This window comes from Nannobrachium achirus (genome assembly GCF_963921795.1).
Source record: "Nannobrachium achirus genome assembly, chromosome: 15".
NCBI classification, from domain to species: Eukaryota; Metazoa; Chordata; class Actinopteri; order Myctophiformes; family Myctophidae; genus Nannobrachium; species Nannobrachium achirus.
In genome coordinates, this window is record NC_137822.1 from 36,300,650 (window position 1) to 36,318,216 (window position 17,567).

Below are 17,567 nucleotides of genomic sequence, written 5' to 3' on the forward strand. Positions count from 1 at the left end.
CCTGTCTGTAGAACCAGCCGTTAGTGTGGTATGTGGCAGAGTGGCCTCCATCTATGGGCATTGCCATATGAAGTCCTGTTAGATATGAGCTTAATATTGATGACATCAGGGAACTCCATATATGGGCATAAAAGGGATTCTGTTAGTGTGACATCACAGTGAAGCCAGAGCGTGATGTCAGCGCAGCAAACCCATTCTGTTAGAGTGGTTCCCCTGACATCACAGTGACGCCAGAGCATGATGTCAGAGCGACAAACCCATAGAACCACAGTGTCAGGCGTTATAGACAGAGATACATAAAAAACAGAAATAACAGATCTACAAGCTCACAACGCTATGCGAGTACGCATTGTGAGCTTGTATTTCAGCTATTTTTGGCAAAGAGATTTGGTAGAAAAAATACTGTATCAAGTACGTTATTTACAGGTCAGTTTTAGTAATTATAGAGGGTTTAAGTGGTACTGGATATGCAGCTCAGCAAATATAAGGTGAATTGATCCAGTGCGTCACAGAGGAAAATCTCACAATAAATTAAAATCTCCACGATACGATTATTGTGAGTGTTTCTTATCACGATAAACGACAATAGCGATTATCTTCCCATCCCTATTCCTGACACTCGTTGGCTTTGATGGGGTGTCTCTGGGAATGCTTTCATGACTAGAGGATATCTTTCTTGAGTGTGGGATGGCTGATGTTATCTATCCTCTGTGTGCTCACACTGATCTAATCGATGCACAACATGTGTGCAGCCACACCCGGCTCAGAGTCCCCAGTTAGTTTGCACTGTACTCAGGCCACCGCAATCCCCCACACTAACAGCAATATAAGATTAACCCTTTTAGTCCTGGAATTATTTTATGCTTTGAAAAATAGCTATAGATATACAAGCTCACAATGGGGCACCGAGTGCTGCAAGCTTATAGATACAGTATGCTTTTTTTTTCTGTGAAAAGTATTACAAGTCGTTGAATATATATTTTTCAAAGCAAACTTTTGTAACTCAAGCCGCCTCTGCTTCTGGAGGTCCCTGGAACAACATGTTTTCAGATGGGGGTCCGCGGCCAAATACATGTAATTTTGGGGGTCCTTGACATGAAAAGGTTTGAGAACCACTGTTTTAGAAGGAGGATTTAGAAGACATTAGAATCAGGAGGATTTAGAAGACATTAGATTTAGAAGACATTAGAATCGGACCCCCCGTCCCCCCCCCCCCCCCCCAAAACAAAACAAAAACAAAAACAAAACATGATTATCAGGTATTATGATTATACTAGGAGGAAGATTTTTTCCAAAAAAGTGTACAGAAAGTTAAAATTAGGTTTTTATGTGGCCACACCCACCAGTTCATTAAGTATACCTGGTTGTCATGGTGGGTGGTGAACCAGCTGAAATTAGCCACACCCACAGTGTTGGGTGAATGGTAAAAGGGGAGGGGATGATTATATGATGTCATTTTATCTGTGTTTTTGGATCGGCACTTTTGACCCACAAGGTGTCAGCCTCCAGGAAGAAACCCCAAATACAAAGGGAATACATAATTGCTCATAACAACCACACCAGGGGGGTCTAATGAAATACTGTCAACCTCCTAGACACATGAAAAACAGAAAAAGTACAAAACTATGGCACCGCCTCTTTAACCCATTCAGAACGGGTACTCTCTCTCTCTCTCTCTCCCTCTCTCTCTCTCTCTCTCTCTCTCTCTCTCTCTCACTGAGTGCCGCGCTGCAAGCTTGTAGATCTGCTATTTAAAAAAAAATCGTGAAAATTAGAATTTTGACCTGATTCTATAAGTGTCTTGAATCCTTCTAAGAATTTTTGAAAAACCTACGTTTCTATGTCAGCAATCTGGCCAGCCATCGTCAAAGAAAAGGTCTTTTTCACTTAACTGGAGCTCAGTTAGTCTGTTCTTGAGAGACTACTATGTCAGTGGTTCTCAAACCTTTTCATGTGAAGGACCCCCAAAATGATATGTATTTGGCCACGGACACCCATTTCAAAATATTTAGTTCCAGGGACCACCCAGAAGCAAAATTTGAGTTACACATGTTCGCTTTGAAAAAAATATATAGTCAAAGATTTGCACACATTTTCACGACTTTTTCAAAAATAGCAGATCTACAAGCTCGCAGCGCGGCACTCGGTGCCGCGCTGTGAGCTTGTATATCTGCTATTTTTCACAGGTTAAAGGACCTACACCATGAATTTTCACTTTTTCTATTTTAAAACCTTTTTTTGGGGTCCCACTGGCACCTTCTATCCTCACAAAGTCCTATTTCTGACCGTTGTGTCTTTCTCTGGTTTTGGGCAGACAGAGATGAAAAGCTTTCCACGGGTTCTCAGAACAGTGCTGTTCTGAGAGTTGATGAGAGTGACGTCACTCTCGTTTCCCGTTTTTTTTTTCAGTCAAAAAAAAAAAATTCAAAAAAAATGTTTTTTTTTCAAAACTTTTTTTTTCAAAACTTTCTTTTTTTAAAAAACTTTTTTCAAAAAACTTTTTTTTCAAAAAACTTTTTTTTTTTTCAAAAAACTTTCTTTTTCAAAAAACTTTTTCTTTTTCAAAAAACTTATTTTTTTTCTGGAAAAACCCCACTAGATGCGCCCCTGAGCAAACAGAGGCCGTTTTGGTATTGCAGCTGGAGAGCCTCATTATAGTAGAGCTAGAACAAACAAAAAGAATGGTCAGAGTGTTTGTTGAGGGTTAAAACCTGTCTAAGACTCAATTTTGAGCATATATTTATACAAAAAATATAGTTTTAAAAGCATGGTGTAGGCCCTTTAAAGCATTCAATAATTCTAGGCATAGATGGGTTAAAAAGTAAAAGTACCACTGCATGATATCTGCTTGTAATTATAGTCTTTGAGTCCCAGCTGAGACTTCCAGACATCTCCACCCCATACGAGCACATGGATGTTTGCAGAGGAACAATGAGGCTGTGTGCCGAGGAGTTGATATCTTTCCCACGCCACACCTTGCTGAGAGTCAGGGGCGTCACATGGGGGGTAAAAGTGGGACTGAGTTACTGAGGGCCCAAGGTGGAGGGGCCTTGATTATTTTATACTTTAGCTATTGAAAAATAGCAGATATACAAGCTCGCAGCGCGGCACTCAGATCTGCTATTTTTTTAAAGTCTATTTTTAAGATGTGTGCAAATCTTTGAATATACTGTATAATGTATTTTTTAAGCGAACATTTGTAACTCAAATTTTGCTTCTGGGAACTAAATATTTTGAGATGGGGGTCTGTGGCCAAATACATATAATTTTGGGGGTCCTTCACATCAAAAAGTTTGAGCACCACTGACATAGAAACATAGTTAAAAAAAACAAACAAAAAAAACGTTTAAGGATTTGAAATATTCAAAGACAAATTTTCAAGATTTTTCAAAAATAGCAGATCTACAAGCGTGGCACTCGGTGCCGCGCTGTGAGCTTGTAGATCTGCTATTTTTCAATAGTTAAAGCACAAAATAATGTGTAATAATGCGTTCCCAGTTCCCCCTATGAAGAACATTCATGGGGGCCCCGCAGTGGATCCTTGTACCCAGGGCCCAGAATTTGGTGCGACACCCCTGCTGAGAGTAAACACTGTTTGGTCAATCTGCATGCTGAGTCCAATGCTAAGATACGCACGCAGACACACACACACACACACACACACACACACACACACACACACACACACACACACACACACACACACACACACACACACACACTCCCATGCACGCACACTATTACGCCCTCCACTAGATTAGCCTTGTGCTTAGTGTAAAAGTAATTACTAGTTGTGTACAAGCTACAAAGATCTAAATGTGGATGATTGAGTATAGAGGCAATGAAACAAACAAGCAAACGTCTTTCTGTGAACCTCTCTCAAACACCCCCAAAGATTATCATATTTGAACTGGGGACCCCCCAAAATTATCATATTTGACCTGGGGACACCCCTCCCATCCTGGCAAGCACGTGGAATTGTATATGGGTTGAGGCATTCAATTTAGTTTTACTCTGCTCCACAGATAAACCTTGTAGATCTTGTAGATTAGAACACAGAGGGTTCCCGAAGGGTTCCCAGTCGAAGAGTCCTTGAGCAAGACTCTGAACACCTTGTTGCTCCCGGTGAGCAGGTTGGTGCCTTGCATGGTTTCCTCCGCCATCGGTGTTGTGTGTGAATGGGTGAATGCAATGCACAATCTCTGTAAAGTGCCTTGGATAAAGGCGCTATATAAAATGTACCATTTACCATTTACATGTTGAGAACCCCTGCTCTAACTCTCCTGTGTGTCTCTGTGTGTCTCTCTAGGGAGTGTTGTGCAAGCTCATATTTTGAGGTGTCTGGTGATTTGCCCGCGTCGTTCTGTTCCCCCCCTCCTCCTCCCCACCCACACCGTGGTGGCAGCAGGTGCAGCTCGTCGGGGGGTGTCAGGCTACGCATCAAAAACAGGTAAGGAGATGATTATACCTGTAGGCCTGTCCATAAGGGCTGTGTGGCCCACACTCTGTCCATGAGGGCTGTGTGGCCCACAATCTGTCCATGAGGGCTGTGTGGCCCACAATCTGTCCATAAGGGCTGTGTGGCCCACAATCTGTCCATGAGGGCTGTGTGGCCCACACTCTGTCCATGAGGGCTGCGTGGCCCACAATCTGTCCATGAAGGCTGTGTGGCCCACAATCTGTCCATGAGGGCTGTGTGGCCCACAATCTGTCCATGAAGGCTGTGTGGCCCACAATCTGTCCATGAGGGCTGTGTGGCCCACAATCTGTCCATGAGGGCTGTGTGGCCCACAATCTGTCCATGAGGGCTGTGTGGCCCACAATCTGTCCATGAGGGCTGTGTGGCCCACAATCTGTCCATGAGGGCTGTGTGGCCCACAATCTGTCCATGACGGCTGTGTGGCCCACAATCTGTCCATGAAGGCTGTGTGGCCCACAATCTGTCCATGAGGGCTGTGTGGCCCACAATCTGTCCATGACGGCTGTGTGGCCCACAATCTGTCCATGAGGGCTGTGTGGCCCACAATCTGTCCATGAGGGCTGTGTGGCCCACAATCTGTCCATGAAGGCTGTGTGGCCCACAATCTGTCCATGACGGCTGTGTGGCCCACAATCTGTCCATAAGGGCTGTGTGGCCCACAATCTGTCCATGAGGGCTGTGTGGCCCACAATCTGTCCATGAGGGCTGTGTGGCCCACAATCTGTCCATGAGGGCTGTGTGGCCCACAATCTGTCCATGAGGGCTGTGTGGCCCACAATCTGTCCATGAGGGCTGTGTGGCCCACAATCTGTCCATGAAGGCTGTGTGGCCCACAATCTGTCCATGAGGGCTGTGTGGCCCACAATCTGTCCATGAGGGCTGTGTGGCCCACAATCTGTCCATGAGGGCTGTGTGGCCCACAATCTGTCCATGAAGGCTGTGTGGCCCACAATCTGTCCATGAGGGCTGTGTGGCCCCACAATCTGTCCATGAAGGCTGTGTGGCCCACAATCTGTCCATGAGGGCTGTGTGGCCCACAATCTGTCCATGAGGGCTGTGTGGCCCACAATCTGTCCATGAGGGCTGCGTGGCCCACAATCGGTTCGGAGAATATCAGTGCACACAGCGCACACAGCCGCCGGCAGTAGTGAGGTGTCTTGGTGGGTCTTTCACCCAAGCTGACCTGACTGACCCTCAAGCTCAATCAGCAGAGAGCCATTGATAAGAGAGAGAGGAGAGGGAGTCTATCTCTCTCTCTGCCCAGTGCGAACAGGCAGAGAGAGCGAGACAGAGCCTCATGTTTTTAATGTCAAGAGCAAACAAGAGTGTGCGCGCGCGTGCGTGTGTGTGTGTGTGGACTTTGCTTTATGATCACAATGCTAGCATTTGTATAGGCCTATCACTTTGCATTGGCACATCTCCCCCCCCCCCTCTCTCTCTCTCTCTTTTTCTCTCTCTCTCTCTCTCTCTCTCTCTCTCTCTCTCTCTCTCTCTGTGGGATGTGACATGGGCTACAATCACTACTCACTATTTTGCTAATTATGTCATGCCCAAAATAGGAATAGATTATGAATCAACTTTCTTTTTATAAAGTTATTGTCTATTGATTATTACCAGTAAGACTCCCTAATGGGGAGATAAGCATACACAAACTTTAGAAGGCAGTCGTAGCCAATAAGTAGGGAATATGGGAAATGGACAGATGCATCTTGATGACATGACTTTAGAGATACTGTGTACCGTTGCACCCCTAATGAACACACAGAGGTTATAAGGCATAGAGTTATAAGAAGAATAGAAAGGACACCAGATATCCCGCCCGTCCACTTGCATTGAGTTGCTCACCCAGCGCATGAGGCGTTTTCACCCCTTCTTCCGGGTAGTAAAACCGTGACGTAGTGGGGCCTTTGTGACGCATTTTGCGTCATAGTTTGTGTTCATGGACGCGCTGGGGCTCCAATTCATGAACGAACTCTTCCGGTATGAACGCGCGTCAATACAAAGAAGCCTAGATGCGCGTTCATGTTTCTGGCCCCAACTGCAGTACCTCAAAACGGCCACCATGTCCATTGCGCTTCAGGGCTCACCCAGGGTTCTGGGGGCTTGGTTAAAGGTCACTCCTCTGCTGGATTCTCTTTGTCTTGTCCTTCCTGTGTGCCGTGTCTTCTACTTCCTGTTCCACACAGGAAGGGGAAACGGAAGTGTTTTCTTTGTTTGATGGGTTCTCTTATGACCTCTTTGCCTTCCTAGCCAGCAAACATACAGAAAATACATTAGACAAGTTAAGTATTTGAAGTTGAGACCTCTGTGAGGCACCCCATATGATGAAAACATATATAAAAATGGTGTCATTCTTCAGTGCTGAATTTGTGCTGAATTGTGCCGTAAATTGTATAATTTGTGCTGGTATCATTATTGAGATATTCTACAAAACACCACTGTTCTGCTCCTATCTTCTACAATGAAATACTACTGCTCTAGACCGCCCTCTGTAGGTCAATCACTATATTGCTGCTAAATCTGCTAATTCATAACCATATAAATATTTATATATATAAATAATATATATAAAAGCACAATTGATGATTTCAATGGCACAAATTAGAGCACATCCAGCACTAAAGATTAAGCCCATTTTTTCCCGATTTGGAGCCAAAAAATTGGGGGTGCAAGCCTCAGCAAAACTATAACTTAGAATATCTCAATAATGATAGCAGCACAAATTATAACATTTACGGCACAATTCAGCACAAATTCAGCACTAAATAATGACACCATTTTTATATATGTTTTCAACATATGGGGTGCCAACTTCACAGAGGTAATTAAGTGGTGGTTCTTGAGCTAACGTGTGTTTGTGTGCGTGCGTGTGGAGTTAACGTTACTCTAATAGACCCCACAGGTTGGAAATCACTGAATTAGACGCATATCGTTGTTCTCAGGCAGAAACCTGCTACTCTGCTAGAATCTCTGATACTTTTGCTATTGTTGAACTTGAACCCTGAAAAGTAACAGTCTCTGACATAATGAGGTTTCCACCATAAATCATCAAAGTGGACAGTTCAGCTGAAAAAAATAAAATGTCAGCCTTCAGGAGAAGCACTCTGCAAAGTCGGCATGGCATGGCCACCATGGACGGACGGATGGACAGACGGACAGACAGACGCTGTGTTTTTTCCGATCTGGCCTGGGAAGTAAAGCTCCATGGGCTAAAAAAGGGTCTAATGTCATTATCAATGACAGGTTTACTGCAGTCAGCTGGGCTTTGTCACAGATACTAATGTTAGGACATCCTGTGCGGGCGACGTTTACTTGAGTAAAAGTACAAAAGTATTGGTGTGTGACTGTCAAAATGTACTCAAAGTACCAAAAGTAAAAGTAGTCATTGTTGTGCAGTGTCCCATTTCACGAGTTCAAAGTGTGTTAAAATGTTTTGAAAATAGCAGATCTACAAGCTCACAATGCATCACACGTGACAAATTGTGAGCTTGTAGATCAGCTATTTTCATATGGATGAAATATATATAGGACTGAAGTGGTTAATGTAATAATGATCAAAATCCACAAAGTAACTGCCAACTGAAGTTTCCAAATAATCGTAGTGTAAAAGTGCAATATTTGCCTCTGAGATGTATAGTGGAGTAGAAGTAAAAAGTGCTGAAAATTGGAAATACTCCAGTAAAGTAAAAAATACCTCAAAGTTGTACTTAACAGGGTTCCCATGGTCATGAAATTCCTGGAAATATTTTGAAATTACTGGAAAAGTTTGGGAATTGATCAAGGGTCCTGGAAGGTACTGGTGAATATAGCTATGCATTGTCTTTGGTTATTGATTTTGTTAATAACTCTGAAATGACAAATTAAACATTGGCCAAATTGTCAAATATTAGAGGCAGAAATTGTGAAAATAGCAGATCTACATGCTCACAAACGCCTCGCAACACGAGGCGGTGTGAGCATGTAGATAGGCTATTTTCACAATAGAACCGTGTTATACAAAATTCCTCAAGTCTTAGTGCTCGTCAGGGTCCCGAGGTCCCCAGTTCAAATATGATTATTTCGGGGGTCACAGCCTGAAAAGGTTGAGAACCACTGGCATACACTACCTGTCTTTGGGCAATGCGCATAGGCGACTTGTTATTGAGTTGAATTATTGTTATATAGTCCTGGAAATTGGGTTAAATATTCTGGAAAGGTTTTGGAAAAGTTTTGGAAATTAATTGGTAAAAATGTGTGGGAACCCTGCACAAAGTAACTGCTAACTGAAGATTCCAAATAATCGTAGTGTAAACGTTTAATATTTGCCTCTGAGATGTTGTGGAGTAGAAGTAAACGTGCTGAAAATTGGAAATTCTCCAGTAAAGTAAAAACACCTTAAAGTTGTACTTAAGTAAATGTATTTAGTTACTTTTACACCACTGCATGCGTTTCTGAGGGAGAGGATGTGCTGCAGAGATGTGTCCTGTCGTGTGACTGTGACAAATGGTCATGCATGCAGGTCAAACGTGCTCATCTGTGTTTTTGTACCTTCTAGGACTTTAAATTTAGGCCTAGAATGATTGAATGCTTTAACCAGTGAAAAAAAGTAGATATACAAGCTCACGGCGCGGCACCGAGTGCCGCGCTGTGAGCTTGTAGATCTGCTATTTTTGAAAAGTCGTGAGAATGTGTGCAAATCTTTGACTATATGTATTTTCAAAGCGAACGTTTGTAACTCAAATTTTGCTTCTGGGTGGTCCCTGTAACTAAATATTTTGAGATGGGGGTCCGTGGCCAAATACATTTCATTTTGGGAGTCCTTCACATGAAAAGGTTTCAGAACCACTGAGATAGTAGTCTCTCAAGAACAGACTAACTGAGCTCCATTTAAGTGAAAAGGACCTTTTCTTTGACGATGGCTGGCCAGATTGCTGACATATAGAAACGCTGTGAGCTGTGAGCTTTTATATCTGCTATTTTTCAATAGTTAAAGCATAGAATAATGATACACAATAGTGTACCCGTTCTAAATGGGTTAAAAAAAGGGTATTTTTTATCGTTTACTCACCACTTTGTCGTAAATTAACACCCTACTTATCATACTGCAGCGTCACACAAAAGTAGCAGATCTATAAGATGCGTTTTGGGCTTGTAGATCTGCTACTTTTGCTATTTTGGAACTTGAATCCTGAAAGGTAACAGTTCTGGACCCGACAGAGAAGCTATGAAAACGTCATGCACACCAGTCAGGGTTTCCACGGTCATGAAATTCCTGGAAATATTTTGAAATTAGAAAAATATTGTTCCAGTACTGGAAAGTTTTGGAATTGATCAAGGGTCCTGGAAGGTCCTGGAAAAAATAGCTATGCATTGTCTTTGGTTATTGATTTTGTTAATACCTCTGAAATTACAAATTAAACATTGGCCAAATTGTCAAATATTAGAGGCAGAAATTGTGAAAATAGCCAATAGATCGTCTATTTTCACAATAGAAAACGTGTTATACAAAATTCCTCAACTCTTAGTGCTCGTCAGGGTGCCGGGTCCCCAGTTAAAATAATGATTATTTCGGGGATCACGGCCTGAAAAGGTTGAGAACCACTGGCATACTACCTGTCTTTGGGCATTGCGCATAGGAGTAAGCAACTTGTTATTGAGTTGAATTATTGTTACTAGCCCTTACCCGTTCAAAGATATGAGCTCTGAAATGATGTGCAGTGGGTGGGTTATGGGATGTGCACTGTGCACACAGTATATGAGGGATGGAAAGTAACTTTAACTGGTGCTTGCATGATAATATGTAGGAGCATCAATGTAAGAAATACCCGTTCCATTTAACGGCTACAGAGATGCTGTGTACCGATCTGCATGATTTTTGACAACATCTGTAACAGGGCCCGCCCGCCCGCACACACACACACACACACTCCCCCCCCCCGTGTGTGTGTGTGTGTGTGTGTGTGGGTTTGTGTGTGATTGTGCATGGCCTGAACAACAGCGCCCCTCCCTTAACATGTGTGGTCACAAAAGGTACTGTAGGCTAAATAGATATAGATACACCATAAAAATGCAAATATACAGCATATGATTTGTGAAAGTGACAAAACGGGCTTCACAGTTATGTTAGGTGTGTTCATCTGCTAATGGTGATGCGATTTCGGATCAATTGCTCCAGCCACTGAGGAGAAACGCTGTTTCAGACAGACAGACAGACACTCACTCAGACAGACAGACAGACAGACACTCACTCAGACATTCGCAAAATTATAGTATAGATATAGTCCTGGAAATTGGGTTAAATATTCTGGAAAAGTTTTGGAAAAGTTTTGGAAATTAATTGGTAAAAATGTGTGGGAACCCTGACCAGTGCAACCAACTAGATTTGAAGTCTTGAGTCCTATGTGATTATTGACATGGCAATGTGAGAACAATAATTATATTGTACAGCGCAGGTACAAAACAAACCCTGATTTTCTTATCATGTATACTGTTGTGTATAATGATAGATATCTTAAAAGTTCAAAATAAATGATATCGCAATTGTTTTTGTATCAGTGTTATATTATCAATAAAATCATAGTGTTTTTGCCAGTCTCTGGGGGCCCACTTTAGAGATCCTTGCGGCCCGCTGGTGGTCCCCGGGGCCGCAGTTTGGGTAACACTGACTATAACCATGAACTAATAGTCATCTCCTTTGTCCTCCTGTGTTCTTCCTTGCCCTCCCGCTGCGCCCAGATGTCGCTGTGTCCTCACAAAACAGACACACAGCTTCCTTCCAAATCCCAGCAGCCTCCATGCCAGTGGTGCAACTACGCACATTTACTTAAGTACTGTTCAGAACGGGTACACAGTATTGTGTATCATTATTTTATGCTTTGACTAGCAGATCTACAAGCTCACAGCGCGGCACTCGCTGCGAGCTTGTAGGTCTGCTATTTTAGAAAAACCGTGAAATTTTGAATTTTGACCCGATTCTTTAAGTGTCCTTTGAATCATTCTAAGGTTTTTTGAAAAACCTATGTTTCTATGTCAGCAATCTGGCCAGCCATGGTCAAAGAAAAGGTCCTTTTCACTTAACTGGAGCTCAGTTAGTCTGTTCTTGAGAGACTACTATGTCAGTGGTTCTCAAACCTTTTCATGTGAAGGACCCCCAAAATGATATTTATTTGGCCACGGATCCCCATCTCAAAATATTTAGTTCCAGGGACCACCCAGAAGCAAATATTTTAGTTACAAACGTTCGTTTTGAAAATACATATATTCAAAGATTTGCACACATTTTCATGACTTTTTCAAAAATAGCAGATCTACAAGCTCGCAGTGCGGCACTCGGTGCCGGGCTGTGAGCTTGTATATCTGCTATTTTTTCACTGATTAAAGCATTCAAATAATTCATAATTAAAGTACAGTTTTGTGGTACTTTTACTTTACTCTAGTATTTCCAATATCTAATTGCGACCGTAGGTCGCATTTACTATCAAAACCTGCACAAAGTGTGAGTGAGTCAGTCTGTCTGTCACACCTCACACGTCACACTTTTTCCCTGCTTATATCTCCGCAACCGTTGCCCCGATCCATGCCAAATTTTGCACACACGTTCCTTGGCTGCCAAACTACAACCTCCAAGGACCCCCGGAGCTCCAGGGACCCCCAGGTCCCTGGGGGACCCCCAGATGTAAAAAATGACCAAATGCGCAAACATGACCAAATGACCACCCCAACGGGGCTGCTCACGGGGAATTCCCGGGGACCACCGACTCCTGGTGCTCCAGAACGGATGCAAAAGTGGTGGCGCCCCCAGTGGAGGACCCCCTACACTGCAGCTCACATAAAATGCTGTAACTCCGGCTAGGAGCGACCGGGACAGCCGGGGCCGGTACCTATTCGTCCGCCTTGCCGGCGCGGAGACCCCACCCCTCATTTCTCACATGGCCCTCTTCTAGCGCCACCATGAGGCCGATTCTTGCAAAACACATTTTTGGACACTGCTCTCATCCCATCAACATGAATCTGTCCCATATAGCGCCACCTCCAGGCCGATTTTTAAAAACACATTTTTGGACACTGCTCCTACAGATTTTGCCCTAAAATCACGAAAATCACTACACAGTATGTCTACACTCATGTCATCAACATGGATCAGGAAGATTTTGGCAAAACACATTTTTGCCCTATTTGTGGAGATAAGTGACCTACGGTCGCTTATCTCCCGATTAGGGAGCCTTTACTGGTACTTTTACTTCTACTCCAGGGAGGGACTAGTGTGAACAATCCAGTAGAACTAAAAGACAAGTAATGTTATGTTTGGTTGCACTCTGGGTGCTGCACTCTGAAATAGTAGATCTGCAAGCTCACGCTCTCACGGCCTGCCAAAATACATTTTTGTCGACAGAATCAGATTTAGTCGATATGATATTTAGTCAACTAAAACTAGACTAAAACTAAAACTTTGTAGATGACTATGATTTTCATTTTATTCAAAAGACCATGACTAAAACTAAATCAAAATGTGCTGTCAGAATTAACAATGTCATAGATTCTACCTGTCTTTTATTCACAGTGACTACAGTAGACACCTGTCTTGTTAGGTTGACCTTTTACTATACTGTACTATACCAGTAGCCCTCTGTCACATTACTGTATAAATGTCTATATCGTTGTTGTCGGGTGGAAACCTTGTATGTCCAAAACTGTTTTGTATTTATCATTTTAATCTACAAGCACACAACGCCTCGAAACTTGGAGATAAGAGGTTTCTGCCCGACAGTATATTATGTACTACATAATTATATACAGTATAAGCCATATGTGGGCCATTATTGGATTGTTTTGATGCCATCGCATCACACCACATCACTGCCTTAACATCTGCAACTCTCTTGTCAGTTCACCCATAATAACCTACCAATGTCCTTTCCTTTTTGGCAGATCAGTGTTTTTGTTCGATAACGCCACGCTGTTGTCTGATTCGTCCATAAGATAGGAAGTGGGCCATCAGGGTCTCACGGGATTGGGTGGTATAGTCTGTGGCACTGGCGGACAGACGCTCGTGTAAACACACACGTCTTCACTGACCTCCCCTCCCCTCCCCTCCCCTCCCCTCCCCTCCCCTCCCCTCCCCTCCCCTCTCCTCCCCTCTCCTCTCCTCTCCTCTCCTCTCCTCTCCTCTCCTCTCCTCTATCATGTTTATCATATAAATAGTTGGTTGTTTGAGTAGTTAAGTCACCACATTCTTCCGACCCTCAGATCATCACCATTCATTGGGTAAGACTTCCATCATCTAGAACCACCCCCCTCCACACACGCACGCACACATGCACGCGCGCACACACACACACACACACACACACACACACACACACACACACACACACACACACACACACACACACACACACACACACACACACACACACACGCACGTGCAGAGAATGTTAGAGAGGCAGGGGCTGACATTTTCTAAAAGGGCCTTTTGGTGAAAATCTCAAAAATAGCAGCCCTCCAAGCTTATGAAGGTCGGACGGCTGTTATCGATGCTTGATTTCTACACAGAGAGGGCAATTCTTTCAACATATGACGCTGCATTCAAGTTCAGGAGAGTTTGGACAAGGCAATTCTCTTGAATTCTGCCTTCAGGTATGGCATGGAAAAAGAGGGCATTTGCAATTCTTTCACCATAGTAAAAACTGCATTCATGGAGTGGAGGGGGCACTTTTTACAGACGGATAAAAGGGCAGGGGCTCAAGCCCCCTCGGATGTCTATGTGTGCACGTGCCTGACACATACACACACACACGTGCACACACACGCGCGGGGAACGTCTCTCTCTCTCTCTCTCTCTCTCTCTCTCTCTCTCTCTCTCTCTCTCTCTCTCTCTCTCTCTCCCCCCCCCCCCCAGACAAGCAGGGTGTGTCTCCTTGCAGAGACCTTATCGGTCGCCGTGGGAAACCGTCCTGCCAGACCATAATAGTAATCTCTATGATCTGTCAGGAAACTGAAATTGGAGAGGAGGATTAGAGGAAGAAAAACCCAACGATATCCTGCTCTGTGTGTGTGTGTGTGTGTGTGTGTGTGTGTGTGTGTGTGTGTGTGTGTGTGTGTGTGTGTGTGTGTGTGTGTGTGTGTGTGTGTGTGTGTGAGTGTGTGTGTGTGTGTGTGTGTGTGTGTGTGTGAGTGACGTTTGTGTGTCACGAGTGTGTGTATGCATACAGTACATACCTTATAGACCTGTGGTTCTCAACCTTTGGCTCGGGACCCCCAAGGGGGTCCCCACATGATGTTGGGCGGGGGGTCCCCAGATGACAGTAAAGTGACAGTTTAATACATGAAAAAAAGAAAGAAAGAATATAAAAAAGACCATTACTGAATCAAAGGTCATCAACAAACTATACTATAAAATCTGGTCAAACATTGGCCAAATTGTCAAGTAATACAAGAAAGAAACTTTTGAAAATAGCAGGTCTACAAGTTCACAACGGCTTGTGTTGTGAGGCGTTGTGAGCTTGTCGATCTGCTTTTTTCACAATATTTATATCTGGAACCGAGTCGATCAAAATGTAATGCCTCAACTCCTACAATTCCAAGTGCTGGTCAGTGTGGGGGGTCCCCAGTTCAAATATGATTATTTTGAGAACCACTGCTGTAGCTTACCTAGCTGAGAGGCTGTCTGCAGTGGCGTGTACATTTTTGTAGGTATTTTTTACTATTTTTGAAGTATTTCTAATTGTCAGTACTTTTACTTCTACTCCACTACATTTCAGAGGCAAATATTGTACTTTTCACTCCACTACAATTATTTAGCAACTTCAGTTACTTGTAGATTTGGATTATTGTACATAGACATACACTAATCACTTCGACCCTATTTAAACTTTGTCTGTTTGAAAATAGCCGATCTACATGCAACGCTTTGTGAGCTTATACATTTGATTTGATACATTTTAAACCTGTGAAACGGGACATTCTGCATTGATGGTTACTTTTACTTTTGGTGCTTTAGGTTAACCTGACTGTGCCAGATGATAGCAGCAGTGCGTCCGCTCTGCCTACTAGCATCTGGTACTGCTCCGGCAGACTCGATGTAAGGGGCGGGCCATTTTTTGAATTGCTAAAGCAGGTGATTGGATGGGGCCGTCTGTCTATCACAGTCTGGGAGTGCCAACTCCAACCACTCATATTGGCTTGTCTGCATGACGTTACACCCAGAATCCGCCTCCTGGGTTTCCACGTGGTCTGCAATCAGACTCTATTGGCTCAGAGCCGCTCAGAGCCCGCCCGTAGCTGCCGCTGATTGGTCCGGCCCGGGGCTTTACGAGTGTTATCAACTCTCTACCGAGAGAACTCAGACGGTAAAGTAGGGCGCTACGCACTACTGCCACCATCTGACGGAAGTCAGGCTAGCTTTAGGTATATTTTGATGCCAATACTTTTGCACTTTTACTCAAGTACATTTAGAATTCCGGACTTTTACTTGCAACAGAGTATTTCTGCATTGCAGTATTGATACAATTTGAGTACTTTTAACCACCACTAGCCATCTGTCAATCAGAAGGTTGCTGGTTTGCATCCCGGGTCCGTGTCCATGAGCAAGGCACTTAACCCATAGCACCCCCCCCCCCCCCCCCCCCCCCCCCAACCATTGGTTTCTGCTCGACAGCAACGTTATTCTAGTTCCAGCTGTCAATTCTAGCTAGACCACGGGATAGAAGATAACTCTTACTGGAAGCACTGGGGGAGCCGTAGTGGTGTGGCATCTGGGAACCAGTCTGGTAGAGGTTCATCCTGGGATGATTCCTAGCACTCCTCCAATTGAGGGGGGGGGGGGGGGGGGGGGGGATTCCAAGGACTCTGGTTTCTGTAGAATGTCATCAGCTTTATCCAAGATCACAGAGAGTGACATCATCACAGAAACCAGGCCCCTTTGAATCAGGTGACACCAGCGCTGGACACAACAAAACAATGCTTTCAGATCACTTCCTATGGCTCCGGGCTAAACGTGTGTGTGTGTGTGTGTGTGTGTGTGTGTGTGTGTGTGTGTGTGTGTGTGTGTGTGTGTGTGTGTGTGTGTGTGTGTGTGTGTGTGTGTGTGGGTGCTCTCGTGCGTGTGTGTGTTTGCCGTGGTTAGGCGTGTCTGGGTTGTGTTTGTGTGTGTATGATGCATATGTCATCATTGCGGCTTCTGTGATACAGTACGTGTTCAGCCATTGTATCAGTTTCAATAGAAACCCAAGTACACGTGTAATACACACACGTACACACACGCACGCGCACACACAGACACAGACACACACACACACACACACACACACACACACCACACACACACACACACACACACACACACACACACACACACACACATTGTTATTAGACTGTATAGTTTATTGTCAACCCATTATAACATGGAAAGCATCTGTGTCATTGGAGATTTTATTATTCACAATAGCAGAACTATAGGCTCACTTATTGCCACACAGCCGCACTATATGAGCTTGCTATATTTGAAGAATCTTGAACATTTGTACGAATCTTATTCACACATACAGTATACTAAAATCTTCTGAAGGAGGTCGCTGGAACAAACTATTTAAAGATTGGGTGTTCCGCGGGGGGAAAACTTTGGTTAAACTTGCAGATTGACGCATTATTTAACCTGGGTTAAATCTTCTGGTACAGTAGTTGTACTTGAATGTTGACCTGAAACAATAATCCCGTTTAGGTTTAGTGTCTCATTAGCGCGATCGTGAGTGACGAAACACAGGTTGTAGTGGCGCCACGGCGCTGCACGTTGAACAAGGCTAGGAGAAAGATACCAAGGATTGGACAGTGATTATCACTGTTATGCCACACTGAAATAACATGTAAGCCGTTATACTACTTAAAGATTATTATTAACATACCAAGGCTTTGTCAGGGATGTCACTGTTATGCAACATGGAAGTATCCGGTCCGCTGTTTGTAAAATCCTGGTGACACCAGGTTATTGACTCACGTTGCCTGCGCATAGATAGATAGATAGATACCTTTATTATCCCACAGGGGAAATTCAGTTGCCCAGAGGCAGCAGTTTAAGGTTTACAAACAGTAAATGGTAAATGGTGCATTTATT

At 43.8% G+C, this 17,567-nt stretch overlaps 1 protein-coding gene across 1 annotated transcript in view; it reads left to right on the forward strand.

Moving 5' to 3' along the window:
* shroom3 (shroom family member 3) overlaps positions 1-17,567 on the forward strand; it is a gene marked incomplete at both ends in the record, with an annotated part of 108,967 nt that overhangs the window by 43,132 nt on the left and 48,268 nt on the right. The window contains 1 exon segment of the mRNA XM_080743595.1: positions 4,310-4,450. Coding sequence (XP_080599721.1) covers positions 4,310-4,450 — 141 coding nt within the window.